General features: G+C 43.0%; 2 protein-coding genes across 5 annotated transcripts in view; both read left to right on the plus strand.

The window, feature by feature from the left end:
• Positions 1 to 748: 748 nt before the first annotated feature.
• On the plus strand, positions 749 to 11,807 carry TMEM41B (transmembrane protein 41B). The gene is made up of 7 exons (XM_077784296.2): positions 749 to 1,051; positions 2,781 to 2,898; positions 3,912 to 4,040; positions 5,598 to 5,691; positions 6,541 to 6,645; positions 8,419 to 8,557; positions 9,013 to 11,807. Exons 1-7 carry the CDS (start codon positions 970 to 972, stop codon positions 9,180 to 9,182), a joined length of 837 nt encoding a protein of 278 aa, XP_077640422.1. The 5' UTR covers positions 749 to 969; the 3' UTR covers positions 9,183 to 11,807.
• A 5,541-nt stretch (positions 11,808 to 17,348) lies between these two features.
• DENND5A (DENN domain containing 5A) overlaps positions 17,349 to 27,935 on the plus strand; it is a 61,384-nt gene continuing 50,797 nt past the window's right edge. For 2 of the 4 annotated variants that reach the window (XM_021529481.4, XM_021529484.3), the window contains exon 1: positions 17,359 to 17,558. In XM_021529481.4, coding sequence (XP_021385156.1) covers positions 17,459 to 17,558 — 100 coding nt within the window. In that variant the 5' untranslated portion in view covers positions 17,359 to 17,458. Of the gene's footprint in view, positions 17,559 to 27,935 lie in introns of all 4 variants that reach the window. The other 2 variants (XM_021529483.3, XM_021529482.4) reach the window with 2 other exon arrangements.

The following is a 27,935-nucleotide window of genomic DNA, read 5'->3' on the forward strand; positions in this document are numbered from 1 at the left end:
CTCCCGCCTCCGCTTCCCGAGGGGAGATCCCGCTCCCTTCGCTGATGGAAAGCATCGCCGAGGGAAAACGAGCTCGCACACGGGCTTTATCCCGCTGCCCTGGGGCACGATCGGCGCTGGAGTGTGTCCAGGGAAGGGAAAGGAATTGGGGAAGGGTCTGGAGTGCTGAGGGGAGCGGCTGAGGGAGCTGGGAGCCGGGAGAAAAGGGGGATCAGGAGGAACCTTGTGGCTCCGCAATTCCGGAGAGTGTTCCCGGGGAGGGTCGGGTCCTTCTCCCAGGCAACCAGAGCCAGGACAAGAGAACACAACCTGTAGAACTTCTCCTCGTATGCCATGGGAGGTTCAGGTCGGACATCAGGAGGAATTTATTCGCAGGAAAGGTGATTCTACACTGGAAGGACTGCCCACGCACCTGGTGGAGTCACCGTCCCTGCGGGTGTTGACGGAACGACTGGACGTGGCAGTGCCATGGTCTGGTTGACACGGCGGTGCTCGGTCATGGGTTGGACTCGGGTGATATCAGAGGCCTTTCCCAACCTAACTGAGCCTGGGATTTATGCGATTTATGTCATTCCTTCGTAGCCGGGGCCGCCCCGCACCGTATTTACCACTAGTGAGCGCATCCCTGTTACCGTATATACACATACGGGTACGCCCAAAAGCCGGCGTTACCGTATTTACCGCCACTAACCCGCCACCGCATTTCAAGGACAACACGTGCTCCCGTACACCACAGCGAAGCCGTAATGTCCCGAGAAAAGCGCATGCGCCGTGCAGCGGCGGGGGCGGGAGCGCGGCCGCGACCCGGTGGGGTGAGGAGAGGAGGAGCGGCCGGTCCCGCCTCCTCCTTCTCCTCCTCCTGCCCGCGGCTCCCGGTGCTGCCGGTCCCGCCTCCTGCTCCCCGCGGCTCCGGTGCCGCCGAGGCCTGTCCCGGCCCTGACTCGCCGGTCCCCGGGGCGCCGCAGAGCCATGGCGCAGCGAAGGGCGGCGGAGCGCGGGCCTTGCCAGGCGGCGGCGGAGAGCGCCAGGCACCAGCGGCAGCTTCTGGAAGGTGCCGGGAGCTCGGGGCGGCGGGAGCGGGGCTGACCTCGCCCTGGTATCGGACGGTGCCCGATGGGGTGTCGGTGCCCGTGCGGCTCTCGGTGCTCTCGGGCAGCGGCACCGGGGCGGCCGGGCCGGGCCCCTCCGGTGCGTGTGGGGTGAGGCGGCCCCCGCCCCTCGGCGCCCGAAATGGGCACCGAGCGCTTTCCCTTTCCCCGGGAGGGAAGACGCGTGCTCCGTGCCTCTGTGTGTGTTGGTGTAATTGCACTACCGGCACGCCTGAAGTGCATAAAGTGGAAGTGGCAGAAAGCGCAGTCGGCTGAGTTTTCCTTTGTTGCCCCATAAGTTGGTTATTTGTTTATTTATCTGTAATTTGCTTTGCTCCCTGGAGGAGGTGTTGTCAGAACAGCCGCGGTGCAGTGCCTGGGACAGGCTGCGCGGAGAGGGTTGGAGTCTCCCTCCGTGCGTGGCGATACCGGGAGCCGTGCGGATCCTGTTCCCGGGATGAGCCTCCAGCTGCGAGCTTGGGCCGGGTACCCCCCCAGCCTGGCCCTCCTGGGATTCTGTGCTTGTAATTGCTTTGTGGATGTTGCCTTTGGCCTCGGCTGACCCAGTGCACAGCTGTGGGGTCGCGCTGACCTTACACCTAAAAAGCCTTACAGGCGATAAAATCGCCAGCTGGCCCAGCGGGCTCCGTGGGTTTCGTCACCCAGTCGCTGCATTTCGCAACAGTGAGGTGTCGGCGTGACCCACTTGAGTGTTGTGTGTTGGCATTGTGCGAGAGGCGTCTGCGAGGGAAAACACAGCCTCGGCTCTTTGTGTGCTCTCCGGGTGACCCTGGGTGGGAAGCTGGGTGAGCCTCAAAGTGCCTGAGGAGAAAGTGGTTTGGTACATGCACACACACACACGCCGGTGTGGATGCATAGAGTACTTAGCATGGTGTTCATTTCAGTTATAAATTCTTTATAGGTGTAGTTGCATTTGTGTTTATGAATGTATTGCACTTACGCGGTCATTTTGATAAAAATATAAAATACAGAAGAGGCCTAAAACATCATTACGTCACTTACTGTGCTCCAATTGCTTCCACTACACAAGGACTTAAAAGCTGATAAACACTTATGTATATATATCCACATGGATATAAATAATGGATGTAAAATAATGTGTAATTCCCAAGACTAGCACTTTATATCATAGGCTAGCATGTGTGTTTATGTAGATGTCCTCCTAATGAGTGTCTCACCTAACTGGCTGTATCTGATAGTCTTTCATTAGAGGGGAAAAAAAACCCCCAAAATCTGTTAATGAGCAGGTTTTTAAGTTACATTGTACATCCTGGAAATTGAACTTCAAGTTGAATCTCTAGTTAATTAGACTGGCAGAAGATTTCTGGCATAAAGGAAAACATATATATGGCTTACGTTGTTCAGCTCTATTTTTTGCTTTTACAAATGTATTTATTAATTGAGGCTTAAATTATTATGGATCATAGAGGGTGACTTCTGTGGGATGTTTGCCATCATGAAAACTTCAAAGTTGTTTGAAAGCTTTCAGGGAATGTGAGCAATGTGTGTTATTGAAAGCATTGTTTGGAAGATGTCCACAGAGAGTTTACTTTAATATTCCCTTAAAGGATAAGTTTGAAATCTGCCGTAAATCATGAGGGATTGGGGTTTTTTTGTTTTGTTTTGCTAGGGCTGGGTTTTTTTCTAACTTTGTTTCATGTTTAATTTCAGGGAAAGCTCTTGCAGAAGGTGGATCAGCTCGGACATCACTTCTTATTTTAGTGTCCATCTTCTTATCAGCTGCTTTCCTTATGTTCCTGGTATATAAAAATTTCCCACAACTTAGTGAGTAAGTATGTTATAAAAGTTTAATTTATCAATTTATTTTCTTTTCAGTATGGGACTGTAGATGAGCGTGCATGGGGATATGACACAAACTCAGAGAATTGTTCTTGATCTGAGGTTTCTGTTGCACAGTGGAGATCCTGTGTTGTGAGGTGTTACCCCCTGGCACATTGTCAGTGGTAACTGACTCTTCTTGGCCACCTTCAGCTGAGAGCCAGAGTGTGTTTGGTTCAGGCCAAGTTCACTTGAAACTTCCTTGTGCCTTGGTGAATCTGGAGGCTGTCCCCAAAAGGGGAAATCCTTCTTCCTTCCTAGCTGACCTTTGCATTCACTTTTTCTCCTCCTTGTTGCACCCTGTACTTGTGTTGGGATGGCAGGCAGGCTGACAGGAGGAAGCCTGCTTGTCTGGCAGCCTTCTTTTTCACTTTTAGTAGTTAAATTTCTGTCTGATTAACTTGCTCAACAAGGTCAGTTTGCAGTGGCCCATCCCTAAGCCTGATACAGACGGAACAAAGACGCTTAAATGTGCTGCCCAGGGTTGCACCAGATTAAGGTGGGACATGAGATTTTTGCCCTTAGAACTTTATTTGTTTGTGAGGTGAAGTTCTGCCACTCCTGCTGCACTTAACTGTTCTGACCCCAGCACTGAGGCAGCTGTAGTTGGTTTTGGCTGAAATGTTGGCTGCTTTCACTTGCCAAGGTTTGGTTTGTGCAATTTTTTTTTTCATCGGTACTTGGTAAGAAAAAAAAAAAGCCTAGAAAAGAAGCACTTCATTGTACTGAATAAAATACCCAGCTTGCAAATACCTAAAATCGGGGATTTTCTAATATATACCACACTGTAAATATTAGGTGTTCATCTGAGAACATTAGTACAACAATAATCATGGTTTGTTTGCTGAAGCTGTAATTTAGTGTTGTAGTGTATCTAATTATCTCTGTATTCAGTAAGTAATTGTACTACACTGTTTGATTATATTTCCATCATTCCTGCTTTTTTTTTTTTTTTCTCTTCAGAGAAGAAAGAGAATGTATAAAGGTTCCTAGAGATATGGATGATGCAAAGGCCTTGGGGAAAGTCTTGTCCAAATACAAGGACACATTTTACGTTCAAGTGTTAGTGGCTTATTTTGCCACATATGTTTTGTATCCTTTTTCTGATATAAAGGGCAGTTTTAATGTAGTCGTGCTTCTCTGAAAATGAAAAGTACAGTTTGATAAATTCTTGGTCATGGATGCAGTTTAACATCCCTAGGAGTGTCTACAAAGAGACAAATATTTGAAACTCTTGGAAATTTGAAAACTTTTCTCTGTATTTTAGGCTTGGTCTTACTTTAGTAACTTCTAAAATAAAGTGAATTTTGAGGTAGAAATTACTGTTTGCTCTAAAAGAAAACTGACTACTGCTTTGTTCTTCCTTAAGGCATTCGAAGTTCCATGTAAAGGTAATTTATAGAATATTTAGCAGTATTTCTGAAGGAAAATATTTTGAGCCATCTTTCATTTCTGTCGTGCCCAAATTCACAAAACCAAATCTCTGTTTTCTTTTAGAGAGACAAATTTCTGAAGTGCTTTCTGTCCAGAGAGACACAAAGGCTACCTATGTTCTGTGGTGACTTCTTTTTTCTGAGTGCTGAACATATTAATTAATCATTAAACACACTCTTAACTGGAACACTTATCTAAAGGTTAATAACTTTAAAGCTGTAGAAGAGGTTTGTGTCACAGTTTTAATGCAGGAGGCTTTTGTAACTCAGGAGAGTCAGCACTGAACGTGCCATTAGTAATATCCTTCAGCTCATTCTTTCAAAGTATTCCACAAGAAGTATTTAATATTTCCCGAATTATAGATCTAGGAAGAAAATTAAAACATTAGTTTATAAATTAACAAGGAGTAGATAAGTTGGCTCTTTTGAGCTGCTCTAGCAGTTCTAGATGTGATGACCTTTACTGTCGTAGCAGCAGAATGTGGTCAGTATCCAGGCACAGTACAGTTACCTCTGAACCTTGGCATGGCTTAGCAAAAGCTGTACTGCACTCAGGAAAACTATTGGGCTTTTTAATATTTCTGTCAGCTCAACTTGGGTAAAATAGTGTACAGGTTTTTTTTTGCTTTATAACTTTTCTATCCAAAGTGGGCAATGCATCATAGTCTCAAGTATGCCTAGCAAGCCGTAAGTCCAACAACCTGCTTGCTTATGCTGCAGAAACCTAATTTTTGCCTTTCAAAAATTTCTGACTGAAATTAGTCATCAGCTCCTGTAGTAAGTGATTACACTGAGCCTATTTGTAAGGAAGTAATAGCTGCCTTCATACATTCAGTCTTCCGTGAAACTTGTGCTTATGGGCTCGGACAGGCCTGTGAACTCTCCAGAGAGAATGTCTGAAACTGCACATCTCTAGTCAACAGGGTAAAATCAGGTGTTTCCTGGAAGTCACAGTAAATCCTCTGTGGCAGCTGTAGCACAGATAAAGAGAAAAATGTGGTCAGCATTTATTACTTTGTGACTTACTGTTTGTATGTGTTGTGATGGATCTGCATCTTGTTGCTCTGTGCTTCAGCTTTGTGTGCTACTCCACAAAAGGCTTTTTGAAGTAAGGCTCTTTGAAGTAAGGCTGTTTTTTCTAATTGTAAAATGTTATAAAATTAAGAACCATGTAGCTTTTTAGAAATGTGTTTTTCCTTAACAAAGATGCATCCAGTTTGCAAACATTTGCTATTCCTGGGTCTATATTCCTCAGTATCCTGTCAGGGTTTCTTTATCCCTTTCCACTGGCCTTATTTCTTGTTTGTTTGGTAAGTATGGAAAGTAGTTCGTGAGGGAATATATCTCTATCCATTTGGAATATAACCAAGCATCTGAGCAGCTTCCTGTTGGAAATGATCAGTCTGAAATTGGCATGCACTTCAGTTTCTGATGAACTATTGAGTTCTTACTCAGCTCTGCTGCAAGAATGCATTACCCACAAAATTCACTGTAGCATTGGGTGATGATCCAAAACACTGAGCTGTTTCTCCAGGTTTTCTTAATAACGAAGACATTGGAGTGTGAATCAGGTTTTCCCACACTCTAAATTTGTTTAGCATCTGCCTGAACCCAGTTGTAATTCAGTATACAATTACTGTGGTTCTATTATCACACTGCAAAATTCATCTGTTTTTTATCTGGTTTAAATATGCAAGAAGCTTAGTTTAAGATGTGAAATGTATGTTATAAACAAGCTTTAAAATATGTCATGGGCAAAAGATGCAATCATGATGAGCCTTAGTATTGAGAATGCAGGGAGGACCCTGTTCAGTTTTCGTGTTTGAAATTCTTTAATGGCATTGTGCCTGTTATTTGCAAAGCTTTCACTGTTCAAAGTCTTAGAACTGCAGAAGCATTCAATATTAACTGATAAGTAATCAATGTTGTCTACTTTGAGTGTTGAGGTTGAACAAAATGCCTTGGGAATAAACAGTCTTGTGTCAACAACATTCTTAGGGAGTGTGTCCATACTGCTGGAGGTGAGCCGTAATGGAGGGCTGCATGGAAACCTGCTCTAGCCAGGCAGTGTAGTTAATACAGACACAAGGCTGACATTAAATAGAGTTTCTGCTCATTTGTTGTTTGTTTTTCTTCGGGTTTTTTTTTTTTTTTTTTAGTGCTCAGGACTTGGAGCTTCATTCTGCTATATGCTGTCATACTTAGTGGGACGTCCTGTTGTGTACAGATATTTAACAGAAAAAGCAGTAAAATGGTCAGAACAGGTAAGGTTTGGAGAGATGCTGGAACTTCTTGTACAAAATGTGTCATGGAATAGCATGGAAAACTAGGATGTCTTGTGCTCATGTATCCAGTTACACAGAAGGGATTCTGGAAGCATTCCTGATTTTATGGTGTTTCCCATGAGAAAGTTGTCCTTACCTCGGAAGTTTTACAACTGATCACCCCCCTGGTTTATTTAGTGTCAATAGGAAACCTCTCCAGTTTCAGGTAATTTCAAGTAATTGCTCTCTAAGCACTAATGAAAGCTGGGTTTGTATTTTTGTGTTGGAGGAACCTGTAGCTGTAGGTCTGATTGAAAAACCTTACTATTAACATGTTGTTGTAGTTGGAGTATTTAGAAACTTTTTCTTAGAGTATCTGGTAACATTAGGTTCAGCAAGTCTTGATTGTGAGGTGAACTTAAAGGTTTTGCAGTACAGAAGTGCAGTCTTGACCTTATGTGTCTTTAATTGAAACTCTGAAACATTCAAACAAATTTTTATTTTTTGCCAGTGTGAAGCACATGAACTCTGTTCAAGATTTTTCTGAATCACAAAAAAATGCTTTATACTTGTTCCTCATTGAGTAAGATATGGCGCTGTGTCAGGCACAATTGACCTTGTTAGATTTTACAGTACCATTTTGACTCTTGACCCAAGTAAATCTTAATGTTGCAGTATTATCTTGAGGCGCATTCTGAGTAGTAAATGGTTACTATTGCTGTTAGTAGAACTGAATATGTGATTTAAAATTGCATGTGCAACTCATATCTCACTGTTTCCAGGTTAATTGGACTGTATCATGCTTATCATGCTTGCATGTTGAGGTTAAGGCATTTTATATGCAGCATTAATCAATATTTAAATATTGTCAATCGTTAAGGTTTAAAAAACCCACGGTGCTCCTGATTTTGATGTTACAGTAAAATCTAAATTTGGATAAAGCTGAAAAACAGGGTTGTGACTGGGGTGAGCTACCATTTGAGATTTCAGGTGGAATTGCAATCAGACCAGGTGTGTTTTTTAACTATTTGAGGGTTAAGCTTAGTGCAGGTCTGCCAGGATAGGCCAGAATTGTGGATGCTTGGTTATCCTTGCAGCTTGGATTGCACTTGCTGTCTGAAAGGGCTGATGTGCTAGACAGGCTTGGGCGGGAGAAGGGGCTTTGTTGTAGCATTGCTGTAAGGAGCTGGGCTAGACCTGAGCACATAATTGAAACCACAAATGAAGTTGGAGCTGTTGTTGCTCCTGGGTAAATGTTCAAGCTGGGCACTGTAACCTCAGGGGAGACAGGCTTTGGAGCTGTGCTAGGGGCAGCCACCTCACGAAGTGCAGAGCCGTGACCTGGCTGCGTTTCCAGGTGAGGAATGTAGCTGTGTTTCAGGCTTGATCACAACTTAGAACAGAATGGCTTGAGGGGCAAACTTCATTGCTAGTTCCTGCAAAAGCTCAGGAATGGGGTGACAGGCTGGCTGTGGTGGCTGGGATGTTGCTCTGCCTATGACTCCTTTGCTGCTTGAGTTGGCTGAGTCAGTCAGACACATCACCACTGCTCTGCCACACACAGCTATTTCCAGGCTGATCTCAGTGTATTTAACAGGTGATTCACTGAGCACTCTTCCCCACATCACACATTTTTAACTGGTTTTTATGTTTGCAGTGTGTAAATGTCTACAAAATACAGAGGAAAAAACTCTTTAAACCTCTATGGCTGTGTATTTTCAAGGCAGGGATTTTTTTAACCAAAATTTTGTTTGTTTGGTTTTGTTTTGGCAGGTTGAACGACATAGAGACCATCTCATTAACTACATAATATTTTTGAGAATAACACCTTTCCTTCCCAACTGGTTTATCAATATCACATCTCCTGTAATCAATGTGCCATTGAAAGTGTTTTTCATTGGCACTTTCCTAGGTAAGAATCTTGGCTAGTGAGCCACAGTTTGGGGTGGCCAGAAGAAGAGGTATACACTATAGCTTTTATAATTGGCATATTTTTGCACATACTTTTAAATCTGATTAGAGAACAATGTGGTATTTTTCCTTTATGAACTTTAGGAAAAGGTTAATTATTTTTTAGTTATGGAAAATCACTTTGTAAAGAGATAATCTCTGCTCTTTAGACTCTTCAGATTTCAAGTTATTTGCTTAGTCTCCTGTATTTGAGTTTGCATAAAAAATACTAATGAAGGCTTGAAACCAGTTTTATGGATAAAGGTTTTTTATCTTTGAATTCTGTATTTACAGCCCTCTTTAAAAAAAAAGTACAAGACAACAAAGTATCAATAATCTGGTGTTTAAATTTGGTTTACTAATTTTTAAGGGTTTTTTACCCTAACCAGCTGTTTTTTCATCCTTTCCTTGCTACAGGTGTAGCACCACCGTCTTTTGTAGCCATTAAGGCAGGAACAACGCTGTACCAGCTTACAACAGCAGGGGAAGCTGTTTCCTGGAACTCTGTTTTTGTTCTCATGATTCTAGCCATCCTCTCCATCCTACCAGCTCTCTTCCAGAAGAAGCTGAAACAGAAGTTTGAATAAGGATCAAACTGGACCAGAATTTCCCATACTTCATCTCAGGATCAGCACTTCTGATATTTGTATATTTGCTTTTCTATTGGATCTTAAGCAATTATAGGGAAGGTTTGTGATTGATAAGAATGTCTTTAAATGAACACATGGCCTTAAACTGAAGGAAATGTGTTCAGAAATGTACTGCATATAGTTTTGTAACCAAACACCAGTGTTTTACTTTGGGATGGTGTATGTGTGGCCCTCAGGATGAGGGAATTGAGAACATAGATGTAACATTTTACTCTAGTTACATGCAGAGCAAAAATTGTGGTGTAGACATAAACTACAGGTGATGCTCTCTGACACTTGCAGGAAAACCCCCTGAACTATTCAGCCCCAACTTTGTAACATTCTCTGTAGGCTTGCATGTGGTCTGGTCTGAGTGCATTTCTCACTAACAATATTTCTCTTTTTTGCCTTGGGGAGTTTCAAAATAATGTAACGGTGCTCACTCAGAAACAAAGGTTCTTTGCAGTACTTTACAATATTATTCTCATCCTGGTTGTTTACCTCTATTTATTAGTGCTGTATGGTATTAAATACTTGAACCTACATCTGCTTTTCTTACTGGATTAACAAAGGCAAAGTGTCACTTCATTCCCTCTTGGTCCCTGTAAAGCTTTATTCTGGGAGCAGATAGAGGAAGGGAGGGAGCAGCTTAGAATTCTTATCTTGGCTAGCTGATGATTTTTAAGTTCTAATTTTCATTTTTTAATGTTGATTATTTTGCCAATATTTCATTTGCATAGATTTATCCTGCCAGCTTAAGAAAGTGATGGTATGATTATATAAAACTTGCAGTTTTCAAGTGATTTAAAAACACTTAAGCAGTGTGATGGTACCATTTCTCAAGCAATATGTAAAGAGCATAAAATCTCTCATTGCAGCTTGATTAGCTTAAAGAAATGTCAGGTACACAAACTGGTGCAGTTCCAATCAAACAGCTGATCCCAAATAATGTTCAGAGCACCATGGAACAGCAGGCTCTTGTGTATATAAAAATGGGAGTTCCATTGTCTGCCAAGGCAGTGACTGGCAGTGGGCAGCCAGCCGTGACTCACCTGCAGTAGCAGTCTGTATTCTCTCAGTAAGGTACAAGATACCTTCCCCTGTGCTTCCAGCTGTGGTTTGTTGTGTTGTCAGTGGAACCCCGTCAAACAAGCCCTGGGCAGGGAGGAGCTGGGGAGCACATTGGTGTTTTATCTGACTGAAGCCAGTGCTGCTCACATGGTTTGAGCTGATGCCCCAGCAGTGTCTTGCTGGAGAGGGACTCAACACATCAGCATCTGCTCCAGTTCCAGGGTTTATTGGTCTGTGTCCTTGTGTCAGCTTGTGATCATATCATAGATCTTCGAGATGTAAGAGAACAGTTCATGAATGTGATAGTGTAAAAGGTACTGACTGGTACCTTTAAAGGGTTTATTCATTTTTGTAATTTAATGTTAATTGACTGCTTCATTTCATCACAGTATTACTTGTAAATATATAGTAAATATTATTGGTACACCATTTGTCTTTTATTTAAATCCAGGCTGCACAGTAAATGCTATTTTTTACATAAGTGTATAAAGGAATTTATATCAGTTTTGTTTGCAGGTTTATTGTAAGATCACTCAGCTCCAGCAATTCTTTTGTTACTTAGAATTTACTCTAAAAGTGTACTTTGGCATTTAAAACTGAACAACGATTACTTTTTTTGCTGCCATTCTAATCTCCAGAGCTCCTCTACCCAGGGAATTTATTCCACAGTAAACCTGTATGTGGATTGAGCTATGTGAGCAAGTGTCTCCAGGACTACTGAGTGTGAAGCTGCTGTGGATTTACAACCTACTTTCCTGCAGAGTTAACTCCTCATGCAGACGAACTCTCAGAATAAATTACCTACCACTTATTTGACAGTGGCTTTTCTCAAAATCTGTCTCAATTCCTGGGCAGTAACAGAAGCTGCTGTAACATCCCTCCCATGCCAGTGTTTTGGTGGAGCCTTGTCGCTAAAGGAGGAGCTGAACTCTCTTTCAATCTAACTTGGCATTTTCACTGGCTTCTGTTTCACTATGGAGATGGGATCAGGCTCTGTTACTGAAGACCTGATGTGTTTCAGCCACAAGACTGGCCTCCCATCACAATAACTAAAAGCCTTAAGACCTTAAAAAGGTTCAAAATAGGATTCTTTACTTTTTCAAAACTTTAGCATTTTTTTAACCCATTCCTTCTGTGTTTATCTTCAGCTGCCAGCAGCCTGAGGTGCTTCCCTATCCCATGAGGACTTCTGAGCGTTGTGCAGAGTGAGGCAGGCCTTGTGGAAAGCAAAAAAAGCACTGTGCTGTGGGGTACTGTACTAGCCTACACTTTCCTTTAGGGAATCCAGCAAGTGATGCAAGAGATAGCCATAACATTTTGACAGAAAAACAGTGGCTACCATGAAACAAACCAGGACATCAGAAAGATGTAGCTTTGTTTTTTAATTGCAAGGGATTTTTGAGCTGTTAGGTGACCTGTTTATCTTTTGGAAGTTTTTTGTGATACCTGCATGACATCATTACTAAGTGTCTCTTGCCATTTGATAATAAAGCTGTTATATAAAATCTGAAATGCTGTATTTTTTGAGTATAATGAAGCATTTTGAGCTTCCCACTAAGCTGAATTTTTATTAACCTGTTTAAAAGGGCTGAGTTCTTAAATGGTATTTTTAATGACTGATTAAAAATTAAACTGAGCTGATTACATCTGTAGATGAGGTTAATTCTGTTTCTACATTTATTTCAAAATAAGTAGGTAAATTTGACTTCCTTTTATCTCTGAAATTAATTCCTCACATACAGCAGCAATTTTAAAAAGTTTTTCTGGTTTGTATTGGAAGGCAACAAGAGTCCAACTTCTGTCTCTTTGAATATATCTTTTTGCACAAAGTGCCTTTTTTAAATTAATCTCTTGTGGAAAATCCCTGTGCCAAAGCTACTGCAGCTTCATTCACCTTCCCTTAATATTCTGTCAAGGCCAGTTTATGAAATGCTTTTTCTTCTTTGTATAGAAAACTTGCTGAAAGAATAAGGCAGAAGAAATAAAAGTCAAAATTAAGAACCTTTTGTTAGCGAATGATGCTGTTATGCAAAGTCAAAACATCTTTTGTTTTTAGGCAGCTGAAGATTTTTGTGTGTTTCTGAGAATTTTCCTTATGTTGTAGTGTAGAGTTTGGGAACCCTATAGTTTAGTATGGCAGTGCTAAGAGGGAAATGAAAAAGGGTTTTGATGGGAAAGGAGGATCCAGAGCAACTTTTTCAAATTTTCATCAAAGAGAAGTAAATACTCTGGCTATTTTTATGACCAGTTGATGTCTTGGAATGACAGACATTTGTAAGTCTCAGCTGGTGGCTTTATGGCTCCAGGTCACCCAAACTGAAAGAAGTTACAGCCTTTTAGTACTAGCAATTAATATAAATAATGGCATAATACATTTACTAACACACCATAACTCCCCTTCCAGTTCTTAAAAATGCTCCACCTGGTGTGATAATTCCCATTTCCTTGTTTTATAGTACACAAGGAAGAATCTGGGTCTGGATTAGGAGAGCTCAATTAGTGACTGGTGTATATGTGAGAAGCCTCATAAAGGTCCTTTCTGTAAACAGTCTTCCAAACAGAGAATTCTGCTCCTGTGCAGCTGTGTGGGACTTCAGGGGTCTCCTCATGGCCTTTAGAGGTTTATAGGCTCTGGTAGACCCCCAAGAGGGGCTGGGAATGGTTCAGTGGGAAATAGCTTTTAAAATTCTGCCTCAGAATTGAGATCTAATGTTACACTCGTAACTCCTGATTTTTCGTTTACAACCCAGCCCTGAGGAGTTGTATCTGAAACCTGGAATTTGCAGTGTTTACTGTACTTGGAAGATCACTATATCATTCTATGTTTGACTCTGTTTTGTGATAAACTGATTTCTCATGCCTGTGAGAAATATAAACTCTTGGTCAACCCTGAACTTGCGCAGGATTTGCTTCTTCAGCTGGATCCCATTAAGTCTATGGGGCCTGATGGGATTCATTCAGGAGTACTCAGAGAGCTGGATGGTGTCATCACAAGACCTCTCTCAATGATTTCTGAATGCAAACTACAGGCCTGTCACTCTCACTCCAATGCCCGATAAAATAAAGAAGATTCAGTAAAGCTTTTGATACCATCTCTCACATTGTCCCTCTGGAGAAAATGCCCAGCACTCAGCTGGGTAAACACATTACGTGGCAGGTGAGTGAGTGGCTCAAGGGTCAGGCACAAAGGGTTGTAGTGAATGGGGTGACATCACCTGTGGGTCCTGTCACTCATGGGGTTCTGCAGGGTTCCATCATCAGCCCCATTCTCTTCAACAGCTTCATTAATGACCTGGATACAGGACTGGAAGGAATGCTAAGTAAGGACTGGATGGAGCATTAAGCAAGTCTGCTGACTACACAACACCGGGAGGAGCTGTAGACTCCCTGGAGGGCAGGTGCCCTGCAGAGACCAGGGCAAGGGATCACCAACTGTATGAAGCTTAATAAAGACAAGTGCTGGATTCTGCACCTCGGTATGGAGCAGCCCTGGATGTATGGAGAAACTGGGGAATGAGGTGTTGGAGAGCAACACTGGAATGGGAGCTGGGGGTTGTAGTTGTTGGTAAATTGAGCTTCAATCCATAGTGTGGGCTCCTGCAGCTGGGGAGAAAAGGGACAGTGCTGCATGGGAGTTTAGGAAATGTTCTGCCCCCTGAATTGTCAGTTCTGCTCTGAGCTGTGCCCTGATGTGTGAGGATCTCTGTGTTAGATGATCTGCTGTGCAGGCTGTATTCCACAAGTCTGTCATGTAGATGTCACACCAAATGGTCAATAAGTTGCAGCCAGAGTCAAGTGTCTGTTCTGCAGAGTGGAGAGGACTGCTTTAATTATAAGAGTCACTGACTGGATTTTTGTTTTCTTAAAGAATCCAGGGTAAATATCTTAATCAGAGTCATTAGAAGACACCATGGCACCCTGACAACTGGAGCAATTTGTTTGTGCATTGAGCTCTGTTACTTTTCAAAGCTTAGCTCATCTTGGGAAACAACTGCCCAGAAAAAAAGAGAAATACCCCAATTCAGACTTCTTCAATTCTCTGAGCGATGTTGAACAGAACCGTAATTTGCTGTTGTGTTTTCCTATTGTTTAGTAAATAAACTCTTCCAAAAGAGTTTTGGATTGCTGGCAAAGTAAATCTGAATTAAGTAGTATGAGGAAATACTCAAGATATCTTTGTATCAAGTTATGTTCTTCATTATTTTAAAGACTATTTTAAAGGTTTGAGCTTGAAAATACAAGTCTTTGCCATAGAAAACATCAGCTGAATCAAGATTGATGGTCTTGCCAAAGACAATGAATCTTTTAAATCTCTTCCTACTTACTAATATGTCCTTATGATTCTCTAGCTAAAGAATCCTAGTTTCCACAGAATTTACAATTCCACAATTCCAATTTTCTCAACATCATAATGAATACTTTAAAGAATTCATAATGTTGTCTAGAGTGTTGTTGTTTTACTCATGGACATCTAAGCCATTTGCAGTTTCCTGACAGCATTGCCATATTTTGGGTGCTTCCTGTGATGGGAACATTGGTCAAGATGACTGACAGATTAAAGCTACTGGCCTTTGAAGTAGATGTCACAGATGTTCTTTGTGGTCACTAGGCAAGAGTATTTCAGAAATGAAATAATTGGAGAGGGAAAAGACACAATGGAAAAGAGAATCACTGGCAAAATGGGAGGAGAAAGCTCTAACTTTTCAGGTACATCTGCTGGAGGCACAGATTTGGGAGGGACTGTGCTCTAAGTTGTCCTGGAACGCAGAGGATTTATCTGACAAAATAGGAAAGACCTTTCCACAGCAAAAATTTGGGTTAACATTTCCTTGGTTCTTGTTCACACAGTTCCACCCCTCTTGTCCATTTCTCATAGCAATTCAAAGCAAATCTGAGTTTCTTAGTCTGAGACTCTCCTTTTAAAAAAATATTTCCTGTTCCTCACCCTGTTGCATAGCAAGGCATGTGTGCATTTAAATATTGCTGCTCAACAGTATCTCTGGTAAACCTCTGTTTACTTAGTGGCCCGTCTAGCTTTATTTACTGATTATTTACAAAATAAATGGTTATTTCTGAAACAGTTGAGGCAGAACAACTTTTTATTTCCCTCTTTTACTCTTTATTTGACAAAAAGCCCCTGCCAATATCTGTGCTGTTTACCCAGACGTTCCTGCAAGTGTCAGAAGAGACCCTCAGGCTATGGCTTTTGTTATAAGGGTTAAAGTACTGTTCAAGCTTACTTAAAAGAGATTCACCACGTGCTGAATACATTGTCCTTTACCACACTGAAAGCAGATTGAGAAGACAAATGTGCAAAAAATGGCTAGAGAACAGAGCAGAGTAAGAGCAATCAGATTTAGCTATTTCTGTGCTCTGTTGTGCCTTCCACACACCACCAGGCAGGCTCAAGACAATATAACTGTGCTTTTTGTAGAGTAAACTCGAGCCCTTCACTCTAATATTGCTCCTACCCTGCCACTTTTATTGAAATCTTTCTCCCAAGTTAAATAGTACTTTAAAACTGACCTCTCAGTCAAATCTAAGCAATGCTTTCCTTCACTGATAACCATTTTCTGGCTATAGAGTCTTAATCAAGTGAACACTGATTGCACTAGTGCTATCCTGACAGGTTTTCCTGGTTCCCAGAAGGATGTCTAGCTGTCCACAGCTCACTGGGCACAGTGGCCTAAGAGTTTAGTTGTTGTACTGCAAAAGGCTGTAAACCATTGGCAGTGAAATCTTCTTACATGTGCTGCTGTTTCTACTCACACAGACAGCTTGGTCTGTCATGGCAATGGAAACTCAAATAGGTGAGGTTTCCTATGCTTGGCAGTGTTTTAAGTGAGGCTGGTGTCTGATCAATTCACCATTATGGATGCAACCTTTACTTAGTTTGTCCTGGATAATAATCATTAAAGACTTCAAAGTTTTAATTTCTCCTCTTCTACAAGATACGGAAGGATTCTGATGTAAATGACGCAAATAGAGAACTGAGAGAGGAGAGGAATGGGAACTGCTTATAGGCTTCATTTTAGGCGGCACAGGTGCCTCTACAGCCAGAGGAAAAGAGCACTCTCAAGGTAGAGCATGGGTTCGTGTCACTTGTCCCTCTGCAGCTCTGCTTGGTCATCCTGCCCCAGGGCTTGTTCTCCTGTCCACACTGAGCCAGAAGGGAGAGTGGATTTCTTTGTACTGTGCAAGTACAGCTCTTAACAGAGATGTGTACGATGTTAATCCAAAGAGGAAAAAAAGAAAAGAACACTAGAGCCAAACAATCCCTAAGGCATTTCCCTGCACAGTGGAGTCACGACAGCCACCGGGGCTGTGGGGATGGGAAGATGGAGGTGACAGGAGGACACGAGCCCAGAGGCGCTTCCAGGGCGCCACCAGGCTGATCCGTGTCCTGAGGAGCACCTGCAGCGGGTCCGGCAGAGGCTACAGCCCTGATCGAGGGCTGGAGCATCCCTCCTGCGAGGCTGGGGGAACGGGACGCAACAGGCTGGACTCGACCTCAGAGGGCTTTTCCAGCCTCATTGATTCTGTGATTCTCTTCAGCCTCGAGAAGAATGGACTGGGAGAGGACCTCATCAATGTGTGCAAATCGCCAAAGTGGAGGTGACAGAGGATGGATCAGGCTTTGCTCAAGAAGATACTCAAGACCGGTCAGGACAGACTCCTGTGTCGTGTCAGCAGGCAGCTCGGAACAGACGACCCGCGGCGGTCCCTTCCAGCGTGCCCCATGCCCTGCCCGTGTGCGTGCGGAGGGAGCAGAGCCCTCCCCGGGGCACGGTCCCTTCCAGCGTGCCCCATGCCCTGCCCGTGTGCGTGCGGAGGGAGCGAGCAGCGCCCCGCCGCGCTCCGGGACCCGGCCGTGCCCGCCCGCCATTCCCGCCCCCTCAGGCAGCCCCGGCGCGCGCGGCAGCGCCACCAGCACCAGCAGCATGACGTCACCCCGCGCGCAGGGCGCAGGCGCGGCGTTGCGGCGCGCGGCCGGGCCCCCCCCCCACCCCCGGGAGCGGCGGGGGCCGTTCCCAGAATGCCGCGCGGCGCCGCCCGCCCCGCGCCGCCATGGAGGCGGCGGGCGCAGCCGGAGGTCCCGGCCCCGCCGCCGGCGCCGCCCGGCCCCGCTCCCGCTGAGCCCTGCGCGCCCCTCGCCCTGCAGCATGAGCGGCGGCGGCTCCTCGGCACCCGGCCGCTTCGCCGACTACTTCGTCATCTGCGGGCTGGACACCGAGACCGGGCTGGAGCCGGACGAGCTCTCCGGTGAGTGGCCGGCGGCGCTGGGCGCGGGGGCGGCGGGGTCCGGCGGCGCCGCCCGCCCGCTCCGCCGCCCGCCCGCTCCGCCGCCCGGGCGCTGCCGAGAGCCCGCGCCCCGCCGGGAGCCCCGGGCGCGCGGGGGTGCCCGGGCGGGCTCGGTACGGGTGAGCGAAGTGCCCGGCAGGGCAGCGCCGTGAGGCTGAGCCTGCCCTGCGCGCTGGCATCGCGTTCCAGGGGCTCAGCCTTGGCCGTGCCTGCGCTCTCCTCGGAGCCGGGCGCGTGGATCAACTTTAGCCTGGCGTTTGAGACACACGGGCGCTCTTAAGGAGTCGGATTTGGGAGAGGAAGCGAAAACCATTTGCGTGTTCAGCGTTCCCTTTTTTTCGTAGCCCGGGATAAGAATTCTCTTGCAGAAGTATCCGAAAAGTAATCGGATTAGGAAGTGATTACTCTGCTGTTAGGTGAGAATGTTCACTCCGAATCCACAACTAAACCGCATCGATCTAGACCACACCACTGTGTCAAAGCAGTGTTTTTAACGTTAAAAAGTCAGTTCCGTGTTTTAGCAGCACCTCGTTTCAGCTTTAGTCTCATTGTAGTGGCCTCAGTTAAATCACAGTGTTGCTCAGCATCCCTAACCGTTCAGAAAGGTGAAGGAATGTGGTGGTGAAAACCCGATCTAACATCAGTAGTGATTTTGTGTACTTGAGCTCTGAACTTGACCAGTAATGCATTCTCTCGCTCCCAACCTCGTTTTTTTAATTAGTTTACTTTTATTAGGTGTCATGGGATTTTTTACATCGTTGCATTTAAGCTGTCCCTCAGTAATAAATGCTTGTTCCTCATAGAGTGGGATTCGTGTTATTAGAACTTATTGCATTGCATGAGCTCTTCTAAGCTTTGGCTGTTACAGAAACTCTTTTCTGTGTTTAATGGCTTCAAACAAAATTTCTCACCTGTTCTTCATGCTGAGCAGTACCTTGCCCTAAGAGAATTCACGTTTGTGTAATGTCGAAGAGACTGTAGGCTGCAGTTTGAGGCTTGAGGAGTGAGTACAGCATAACAGTCTGCTCTGCAATGGCAGTGCAAATTACAGTATCAATTTGATTTAAGAAATCTAAGAGAACAAAATGCAATACCATTTCATTGAGAGATATGAGAGGGATTATTTTAATTGACAAATGAGCAAAGTTTATGGATCAAAAACAATTAAAAAGATGTTAATTTTCTGATTAATTTACTATAAATCTATTTGTGTAATGTGGTGCGAGGCACACTCAGTAATGCTCCCTGTTTTTGATAGGCACATGAATAATTCTCCACACATAATTCAATTTAAAACCAACAGTGCATTACTTTGGACTAGCTATCTAATAGCAAACTAGAAGACATAAGTGCCTTTTAAAAAATATTCTGTCAAGAATGTGCAGGTCTGAAAGCTGGAGCATGCTGTTCTTTCTGTATTTGCTTTCCTGGTCAAGGACTGCATCTGTAGTATGCACGTAAAACTGTAGTGTGTGATGTCTCTGCTGTTCCACCATCGTTCTGGAATGGTGTTACCTGTGACAAGCTGTGGGGCTGGGGGGAGAAGAGGTCTTGGTGTTTATGGGGGAGACAGATTTTTACGTGATTCGAGAAAAGATTTTAAAAGAAGGTGGGGAGAAATTTCCAATAATGTCACAGCACAAGGGCTAAGGTGGAATTCGGGTGTGTTTTGTTGAGTTTGTTGTGTTATTAATAATGCATGGTAGTGTGACTGATAATGCTTTCGAACTGTGTCTTGGGCTATAGCCTCCTCCAGTGTCCGCTGATAAAAATGGAGAGCGCCTCTGTTATTTCTTTTGGATAAGGCTTGGAAACACTTTGTACTTCCTGGAAGCCTTTCTTGTTTGAATGAAAGGCTCATTGTGCGCTGTTTTTTTTCCCCCCATCCCTCTGATTTCTGCGCTGCAAAATAAGCTTCTGAATGCTCGTCCTGTTGAGACCATTGGCTCAGGAGCGCCCATTGCGGGGCCGGGCCGGGCACGGCGGGTCCCTGCGGGGCTCGGTGCGGCAGCGCTGCCGGAGCAGCCCCGCATGATGTCAGCGCTGCCCGCCGCCGCAGCAGCCGCCGCCGGTGCTGCCGCCGCACTTTGTTCTCGGCGCTCACGCTTCAGGTGCTCGGTAGCGTTTTCTGCAGGCTTGGGAACGAGGATCAGCTCAGGAATTGATGCTTGGGTTAGTTACTTTGTTTGAGGAGACACCTCTGATGGCGTTTTCCCTTTGTATGTCGGAAGCTTACTTAATGTTCTTTCCTGAAAAAGTTGGCTGGCTGGTGGAAGAGGCACAGGATATGTATCTATGTTTCTTTGCCTTTAATGCACTGAGAAATCCTGTATTTAGGACTTGTAGTTAGCACAGGTTAAAGAGTCTCTATTGCTAGGGCTTTTTTATCCCTAAATTCAATACTGGGCATCCTTTCTTATTTTGATGATTGTGTTCCCACCGGGTGACCTCATAAAGGACACAGAAAATATTTGCTGGGTGGTAGTAAAACAAAACAAAACCCCCAACACTTGATGCAGCTTAAGCTCCAGTGTGAGCTGCTAAGCTGGATGAGAGAGGAGCTGCGGTGCATTTCTGTGTTTCCAGACGGTGTTGATACACCAGAAATGATGACAGAATTTTTCATTACAATGCTGAGATTTGTCCCAGATGAATTTCCTTCACAGAGCAAACCACGGAAGGGTTGAGGTTGGAAGGAATCTTTGGCAGTTGTCAGGTCTAGGGCCAGTTGCCCAGAACAATGTCCAGGTAATTTTGGGTATCACTAAAAATGGAGACTCCACAGCCTCCCTGTGCAACCTGTGCCTAGACTCAGTTACCCTCACAGTGAAAAGGTGTCCTGATGTTTGGATGGACCCTCTTCCATTGTGGTTTGTGCCCGTTGCCTCTGGCCCTGGCACGAGATACAGCCTGTCTCCATCACCTGTGCACTTTCTGTTAGGTATTTATGTACACTGCTAAGATTGTGCCCTGAGCTTTTCTGTTCTGCAGGCTAAACAGTCCCAGCTCTCTCAGCCTTTCCTCCTGTCCCTTACTCATGTTTGTGGCCCCTTGCTGCACTCTCTACATCATGTCCATGTCTGCTCTGTGCTGAGGAGCACAGAACTGGCACAGCACTCCAACTGTGGCCCCCCAGGGCAGGATCACCTCCTTCAGCCTGCTGGCAGTATTTTTGACTAATGCACCCCAGGGTACCATTTGCCTTCTTTGGAGCAAAGGCACATTGCTGGCCCTTGGTCATCTGGAAATGATGAAATACATCACCAAAAATCTACTGTATGTAATACAATGTACTGTAATGCTGTAATATTATGATAGGATTTCTTAATTTAGATTGTGTGACTGTGCCCTGGAAAGGTAATGAGGATGAAGTGGAGGCTCATCTTTCAGCTGAAGTCTTTTCTCTCTTGCGTTAATCAGATGTGATCTGAATGATGGTGGGAAACCTTGCACTATATGAAACTGTTGGGATTTTAGTGGAAAAGAACATGGAACAAAAGAATTTTGTTTTCTTTTCCTCCTCTGTGATGTGTTAAGTTTTTAGCAATCACTTGTCAACAGAGTTGAGTGGAGTGGCAAAGCATCAACTTGGCATTGCCTTACACTTATGTGAAATTGTGGTCTTGGGGTTGCTTTTCCAAAATACAGAACTCAGATCTAAATATCTGGAACCCATGTTCTAATTAAAATCTTCTGTTCAACGTACCGTGGTAGTTTTGAATGTCATATCATAAAGATGATAATAGTTATTTTAGAAATAGCAATGCTACAAAGGAGAAGTAGTATAAAGAAAGAAAAAGGCTTATGATCTGTGAAGAAAAGACTGATGATTTAATAATAGGATTGCTTGTAAAAAAAGAAGAGTAAAACAAACGACTACTTTGCCACCTGTACTTTCTTCCTGCCTTTCTTCCCAGTTTGAACTTTTTTTTTAAGGTTTCGTCCAAAAATTGCTTTATTCAGTAGGTGGACTTGTGTTCCTTTGCTCAAGTCCTTATCATGGTGCTTTGAGTTGTCCACCTGATCATGAGCTTCATCCTTACAGGAGAATACAAATAAGAGTTGGGTGAAGCCCATTTGTCCAGGAAATATCTTTACTGTAGAGACCCTTCATGAGCCTTTTCGGAGTTCATATTAGGTCTGCTTTCACTCTCTTATATGATGGTGTGATACAATTTTTATGATTCTTCCTCTGTCATACCATTTTTTTTGCATTTTCTTTTTAATGGTGTTGAGGCAAGATCTCTGCATATAGACTAAGTAGCATAACATGACTGTTTATGAGTGAGGCATCTCTGTGTTGCCACAGGAGCCACTTGATTACTGCTGGTTTGTGAAAAGATGATCTTACATGGTGTACTGTATTCACCTAGCTCCACTCAAAATTATTCTGACAGTCTCAGAGAAAGTGTTTCTCCTCACCAGGAAAACAGAAATGTTGTCTCACCTCATTTCTCTGTCTGTAATTGAAGTGTCATTATTTTTCTATTTTGTTGGCCTGAAATTTAAAATGACAGCTTATCTTCATGCCTTGTTAAGGGTTGTTTTAATGGAATTCTATATCAATATAAACTTAAAAAAAAAAGTGTGTGATGACATGATTGAAGGCATGAGCCACATATGTAAGCCAATAAATTGCTTGTTGGAATTAGTGTAGTAGTTCCATTCTGGTAGTCCATGAAGTAAGGCTGTTATCAGCACCTGTGTTCATTTCCAAATTCAACACACTTAAATACTTGCAGGCTTTCATTTTGCTGCAAAGGTATTTGTAAGGGGTAGCTAAAGGGAAAGAGGAGGAAGAAGAAATGCAAACTTAATTTAAATCAGATATAATTTTCTGATTGACATTTGACATCTGTTTTGTAGTTTTGTCTGTTAGGCATTTTAATCTTAGAATTAAGACATTTGGGGTTGGAGCCAGCTGTGATTTTTGTAGTAGAGCCCTTCTGCAATACTGTTTTTTCATTGGGTAAATAGCATGTGAGTAAATTGCTCTGTCTTTGCTACTGCAGAAGTAAATTCCATTGGTGGCAACTATTGCTTGATTTTACCAAAGGCTGAATTGTTCTATAATTGTGGGGTTTTGTTTTTGGTTATTTCCCGCCCCCCCCCCCCCTTCCTTTCTTTGTCCATGTGGCTGGTATCCATGCAAGCTTCCCACAGTTCCCAACAGTGCCTCTTCCCTTGGGGATTCGCTCTGAGGCTGGAGGGGAGCGTTTGCAGTTCCTTTGCTTCTCTGGGATTGCTGACAAGGTGTTCACTCTGTGGGAGACCCCTGAGTGGCCCCAAGGCTCACAGCACACCTTGTTTCACTCAGGTCGCTGTGGACAGGCAGCAGATAGCAACAGCTTTTGGCTGGCCTTACACTGGCACATGTGAAATGTTTTAATCCAGATAATAGCTTATTCCACTCTTCCCTACCCCCTCTATCTTTTTCCCAAGAAGTTGGAGCTGTTTGCCATGTTTGAGTGCCAAAAAGGTCTTTTGTCTCTTTGGGAACTGAGGCAGACGTGCTAGGGTAGCTGATATGTGGAATAAAGAATGGCAGAGCTGATGTAAGGGGGAAGCAGCTGTACTCTGCTGAACTACATTTGAAGCCACAGTTTATTGGTGATGTTTCTGTAATGCTAATCTTATCACTATCATATTGATACTTTAGGTCAATTAAGCTGGGTACTTTATGGAATAATCCCCTCAAAAACTCATAGAAATGCTTCAGTCTTCCACCCTTCTTTATTCAGTTATAAATTTGGTTTACTTGGAAGGCTCTTTGGCAATATGTGGGGGAGGAGAAAGGTTACAAGTTCTTGATTTGAGAATAAATTTAAGGTGCTAAAACAGTGTCTAAAGAACTAAAGTTTACAACTCTGTTTTTTAAGCCTTTTAAAAAAGCCATAGCAATTTCAACTTACTAAGGCAGGGCATACAAAGATGGGTTCATTTGGCTTTCTGTCCATTAGGGTATTTTTTGTTGTTAGTTTGTTTTTTCCTGTTGTATTTGGGAATTTTTACAGTTTATTTTGCAAGAGAGAGGCTACACAAAGAGCTCTTGGGTGAATTGGATGGGAAACACTGCCATTTTGCAAATAACAACTTTTTTCCTAATTCTTCAAATTATTGATTCTGAGGTTACAAAATACTGCAACTGTTTTTTATCCACTTTTTGACTTAGGGAAATCTTACTTGAGTGTTCTTGGTAATAACTTCTCATAGTTATCTTTTGAATTCCCACTAACCTGCAGGGCTCATGTAGCAGAAATGATGCACATGAAGTGACAGTGTCAGAAGCAATTACTTACTGATACACGCTGTGCAGTAATTACTCTCTCAATTTCTTGACAACCATTTCAGATTTGTGGTTTGCAGTCAAGTTTGCAGCCAACTGGAATGCTATCCCTGTGAGGCTTAAAACATTATTGCACAGAGAAATTATCAAGCATTCCAGCACAAACTGATGAATGATGTAGAATTTACTTGGAGTGTTTCTGCTCAAGGCATATTTCTTAGTCTTTCCAGGAAAGTGCTACTCCACTTATGGTTTGATGGGCAGGAGCCCATTGGTTTCAAACTTCCCTGTAGAAGTGTAGAATACTGACTTTTTTATATAGTTTTTTGCCACAATCAGGTACAATATGTACACCTGTACTGAGTCATTTACATGTGGATACTGAAGCATTTTGAGAAAGAAACTTTATCTCATTTCATGGGTAAGTGATATAGAGACAAATAACATGATAAGCAAAAGGAACCTTTTCAGGGAAAGCTACATTTCAGTATCTGAATGAGGAAAACAGGTTGGTTTTACAGAAACAGATACTCTTTCACATAGCTTCAGATGAGTTTGGAAAAGTTTTTTTTTTTTTTTGCAGTGCAAGCATAAACTTTTGGGAGCTTTTCTTTCTTGCTATTCCTCCTTAGTTTGCTATTTTCAGCAAGCTCCCTTGCCAATTGTTGTTTCCTTATTTTGGCCCCCAAGCCCAGCAATGTCCTACTAAGCTGCCATTAGAGTTGCACTGGGGAAAAGATAAGTCCCTTAAGTCAACAAGGTTGGTGCCAGCATAAGGTTGTCATGTCCCTGTCTCTTTTATGTGTGGGTTCTGGGAAATGTCAAGTAAGCTCCTTTTTAAATTGAAATGTGAAGTAACTCCTTCAAAAGTTTTGCTGAAGACTGGTAAAATTTCTGTTTACCAGTGACTTGGTTGTTTCTCAGAATTCTTTTGGCAGAGATTTTATGGCAGTGCAGACCAATCCAAGTGTAAGGTGTTGTGGTCTCTCTTTCCTGTCCTTGCTGAAGTCTTTGTTTATGACCTGGATCACAATGGTGATGTACACATGTAAATGGTCAACTTGGACCTGAGACTTCTGTTTTTGGGTCTTTGTTCTTCTTGTTCTAAACAGATTTTCATGTTAAAAACATGAGGTTTTTTTTTTAAACCAAACATGAATTTTGCCTTCTGGACAAGAAAGGTGAGCTTGTGAGTCTTATGTGCAGCAGGGAGAAGCTTAGGGAGGCATGGGAGGAGAGATGGTGAGGAAGGATCCAGCCAGAGCAGAGATAAGCTTTGGGGTTTCTCATATCCGTTGATGAAACCGTCAGCACATCTGATTAATTTTCTGTGATTAAAAATCTCTCCTGTCAAGCAGCTTGACTTTCTTACAGGACATTTTTAGTTTTATTCAGAAGGGGAGCAGTCCTTGTTAAGGCAGAGCACTATTTTCAAAGGTTAGATAGTAAAGTGAAGCACACTGGCCAGGACTGGTATTCACTGAAATGACTGCATAGCTGATCTTTCTGTATTTTTCTGACCTCTGTATGTTTTTGAAACCTGCTGAAAGACTTAGTGTGTTCTTTAAAATAGGTTTTTCCCTTTCAATGCAGAATCTCAGTGATATCCTGGAAATACTTGGTTGAAGGACTGGAAAAGTGCTTCAGTAAGATTTGATCCTTATGCTTTTATGCAGATGTATTTCCATCAGTCCCCAGAGCCAGGGGGCTGTGGGAACACAAAAAGTAGGGACATTTAACTGGATGGGATGTATCACTGTGAAAGGAGACCGTGGTTGTTGGAAAGAATTGTTTGGAATGGCCTGTGCTCAGGCTTTGCTGAAGCGTCCCACTGGATCTGCCAGTCTCAGGGGGGCATGAGGAGAACAGCTGGTTTCTATATTAAATACGCTTAAAATATGCTTGTCTCCACTTCTGTTACGTATTTTTAGTACATGTAAAATAATTTGGTTCTATTCTGAAGGTAAGCCACCCTTTTCCTACCACAGTGTCTTCTGTTGCACATATTGCAGATCTATTGTGTAATGGAAATAGTGTGTCCCTCCTGACCCCCGTGGCTGTGAACACGCCTTTCATTGAAATTCTGAGGCCTGCCTCTGTTGTATAGTTGGAAACAGACCTAAATATCTTTCTGTAAATCTTTTTGCTTGGGCTAGAAGAGAAAAGTGGTTTAGTAAAACAATTCTGGTTTTAAGACCATTGAAAATTTCTGCTAGACAGTCTTGATTAAAATACATTTTATTTTATCCTGTCCATCTGCCTTCTTGTATTACATACAAAGGAGTACAAGAAGAAAAGCTACAGGAAAGAAAAATTTTTTGGGATGCTTTTTAAGATATAAACTGTGGACTATTTTAAAGGCTGCTTTAGATTCTTGGTGGTTTCTTCTGCCACTACCCTGTCTTGCCACTTCCTTGTCCCACCTCTTCCCGCCTTTCTTGAAACAGTAGCAGAACAATAAAAACAAAAGCTTTTGGTTTCCTGACCTTACAATCACAGAATGCAGATGGCCTCAGCTGTTTTTCTGTGGTGCTCTAAATTCATTGTTGCACCATTTGAAACGATTCCCGGGTGTGTGTGGCAACGTGTTTTGTTATCAACTAGATGAATGCTGGGTCTTAAATGATGAATGGATAGCTATTAACTCCTAGATTTTGGTTTGCCATGAAGGGCTTGGGAGAATTTACCTATCAAAGGAATGAACGATTATTTGTATCAGGCAGAATTCACACTGAATATCCAGTTAGCAAAACGACCTCTTTATTTATTTCGCAGTTAGTTTCTTTGTGATACATTACTTTCCTTGAATTTTGGAAAGCAAAACAAAATGAGAAAACAATACGACCTTTAACAGTCAACAGATTAGGTTTAACTCTCTTTTTTTGTCTCTCTCACCTTTTTAATGTCTCCAGTAGGAAGAATTTTATTGTCAGTTGAATGTTCAAAGTAGTATCTTCTCCTTGGATTGGGATAAGGGATTGTTACAAGCAACTGCGGGTTTCCTAGATGACAAACGGGAAAAAAAACCCAGAGCCTTTTATGACTGGTTATTTTCTTTGTCTTTTCCCAGCCCCTTCTAAAGCAAGTCCTTCAGCTTTGCCAGAGGAAGGATGGCACTCCATCCACATACATTCCACTTGCCCTTGGGATCCATACCTGTGTGTTTGTGTCTCATCTTCGCACCTTTGTTTCAGAAAGGCAGGCTGTGAAGTTGCTTTGCCGTCAAGGTTTTCTGTCAGGGAAAGTGAAACAATAACTTTTATAATGAAGGTTTTAGAGGAAGTCCCAGCTGTGAAAATCAGATGTGGTAGATGTTTTACGAATCCAGTGGGATGGAGGCTGCTACAGACAGTGGATGAAACACCTGATTCCAGTTGCGTTGGCAGCAGTGCTGCAGTGAAGTGCAAGTGACCCTGAAGGATTTTCTCATGGATAATTTAACCTGCTTCAAAAAGCGTTCAAGTTCCAATTCCAGTACCAAATGAAGTGGTCTAATTCAGCTTGTGCTTTGCCAGGTGGTCTTGCCAACGGGGGCAGGGGGATAGGGAGTGTGGGACAGAGGGTTTATGTGTTTCAGGATAAAAGGGAAGAATTCTTCTTTGTGTATATCCGAGCAAGAGGTTTGCTGGAGAAGGGAGCTCTCTCTAACAAGAAATATGTGCAGCTCTGTTTGAGGAGGAGGAACTGGAAGGAAGGAAGCAAGTCATAATCTGAAAGCATTTGTCTATTGATGGAGTGGCTCTTTGCTTACAGATTTGGCAGCTGCAGCTTTTCTTGAATCATGGTTTTTATTCCAAGAATTCTTGTACAATGAATTTCTTACCTTAGTCTGCCAGACTTTGAATGTTTATTTCCTGCATTTTAGAGAGGTGCTTTTTATCTTTATTTCCTCCAGTTACATATGGTTAAATATTTGTTAAAGAAGGAATCAGAAAATTTTTATGTTTTAAAAGTAAACCTTGGCTAATTCTTACTGTATTAATAGCTCTCTGTGTATGTATTGAAAGGATATTTCTTTAGTATTATAATAGGGTGTCCTGAAAAATCAGAAT

The sequence above is a fragment of the Lonchura striata genome, chromosome 5, assembly GCF_050655825.1.
Source record: "Lonchura striata isolate lonStrDom1 chromosome 5, ASM5065582v1, whole genome shotgun sequence".
NCBI lineage: Eukaryota > Metazoa > Chordata > Aves > Passeriformes > Estrildidae > Lonchura > Lonchura striata.

Bases quoted from the DNA above. Each gene is read 5' to 3' on its own strand.
- TMEM41B (XM_077784296.2), top strand. From the start codon at position 970: ATGGCGCAGCGAAGGGCGGCGGAGCGCGGGCCTTGCCAGGCGGCGGCG. The intron at 1,052-2,780 runs GTGCCGGGAGCT...GTTTAATTTCAG, and splicing joins CCAGCGGCAGCTTCTGGAAG to GGAAAGCTCTTGCAGAAGGT. The intron at 5,692-6,540 runs GTAAGTATGGAA...TTTTTTTTTTAG, and splicing joins CCTTATTTCTTGTTTGTTTG to TGCTCAGGACTTGGAGCTTC.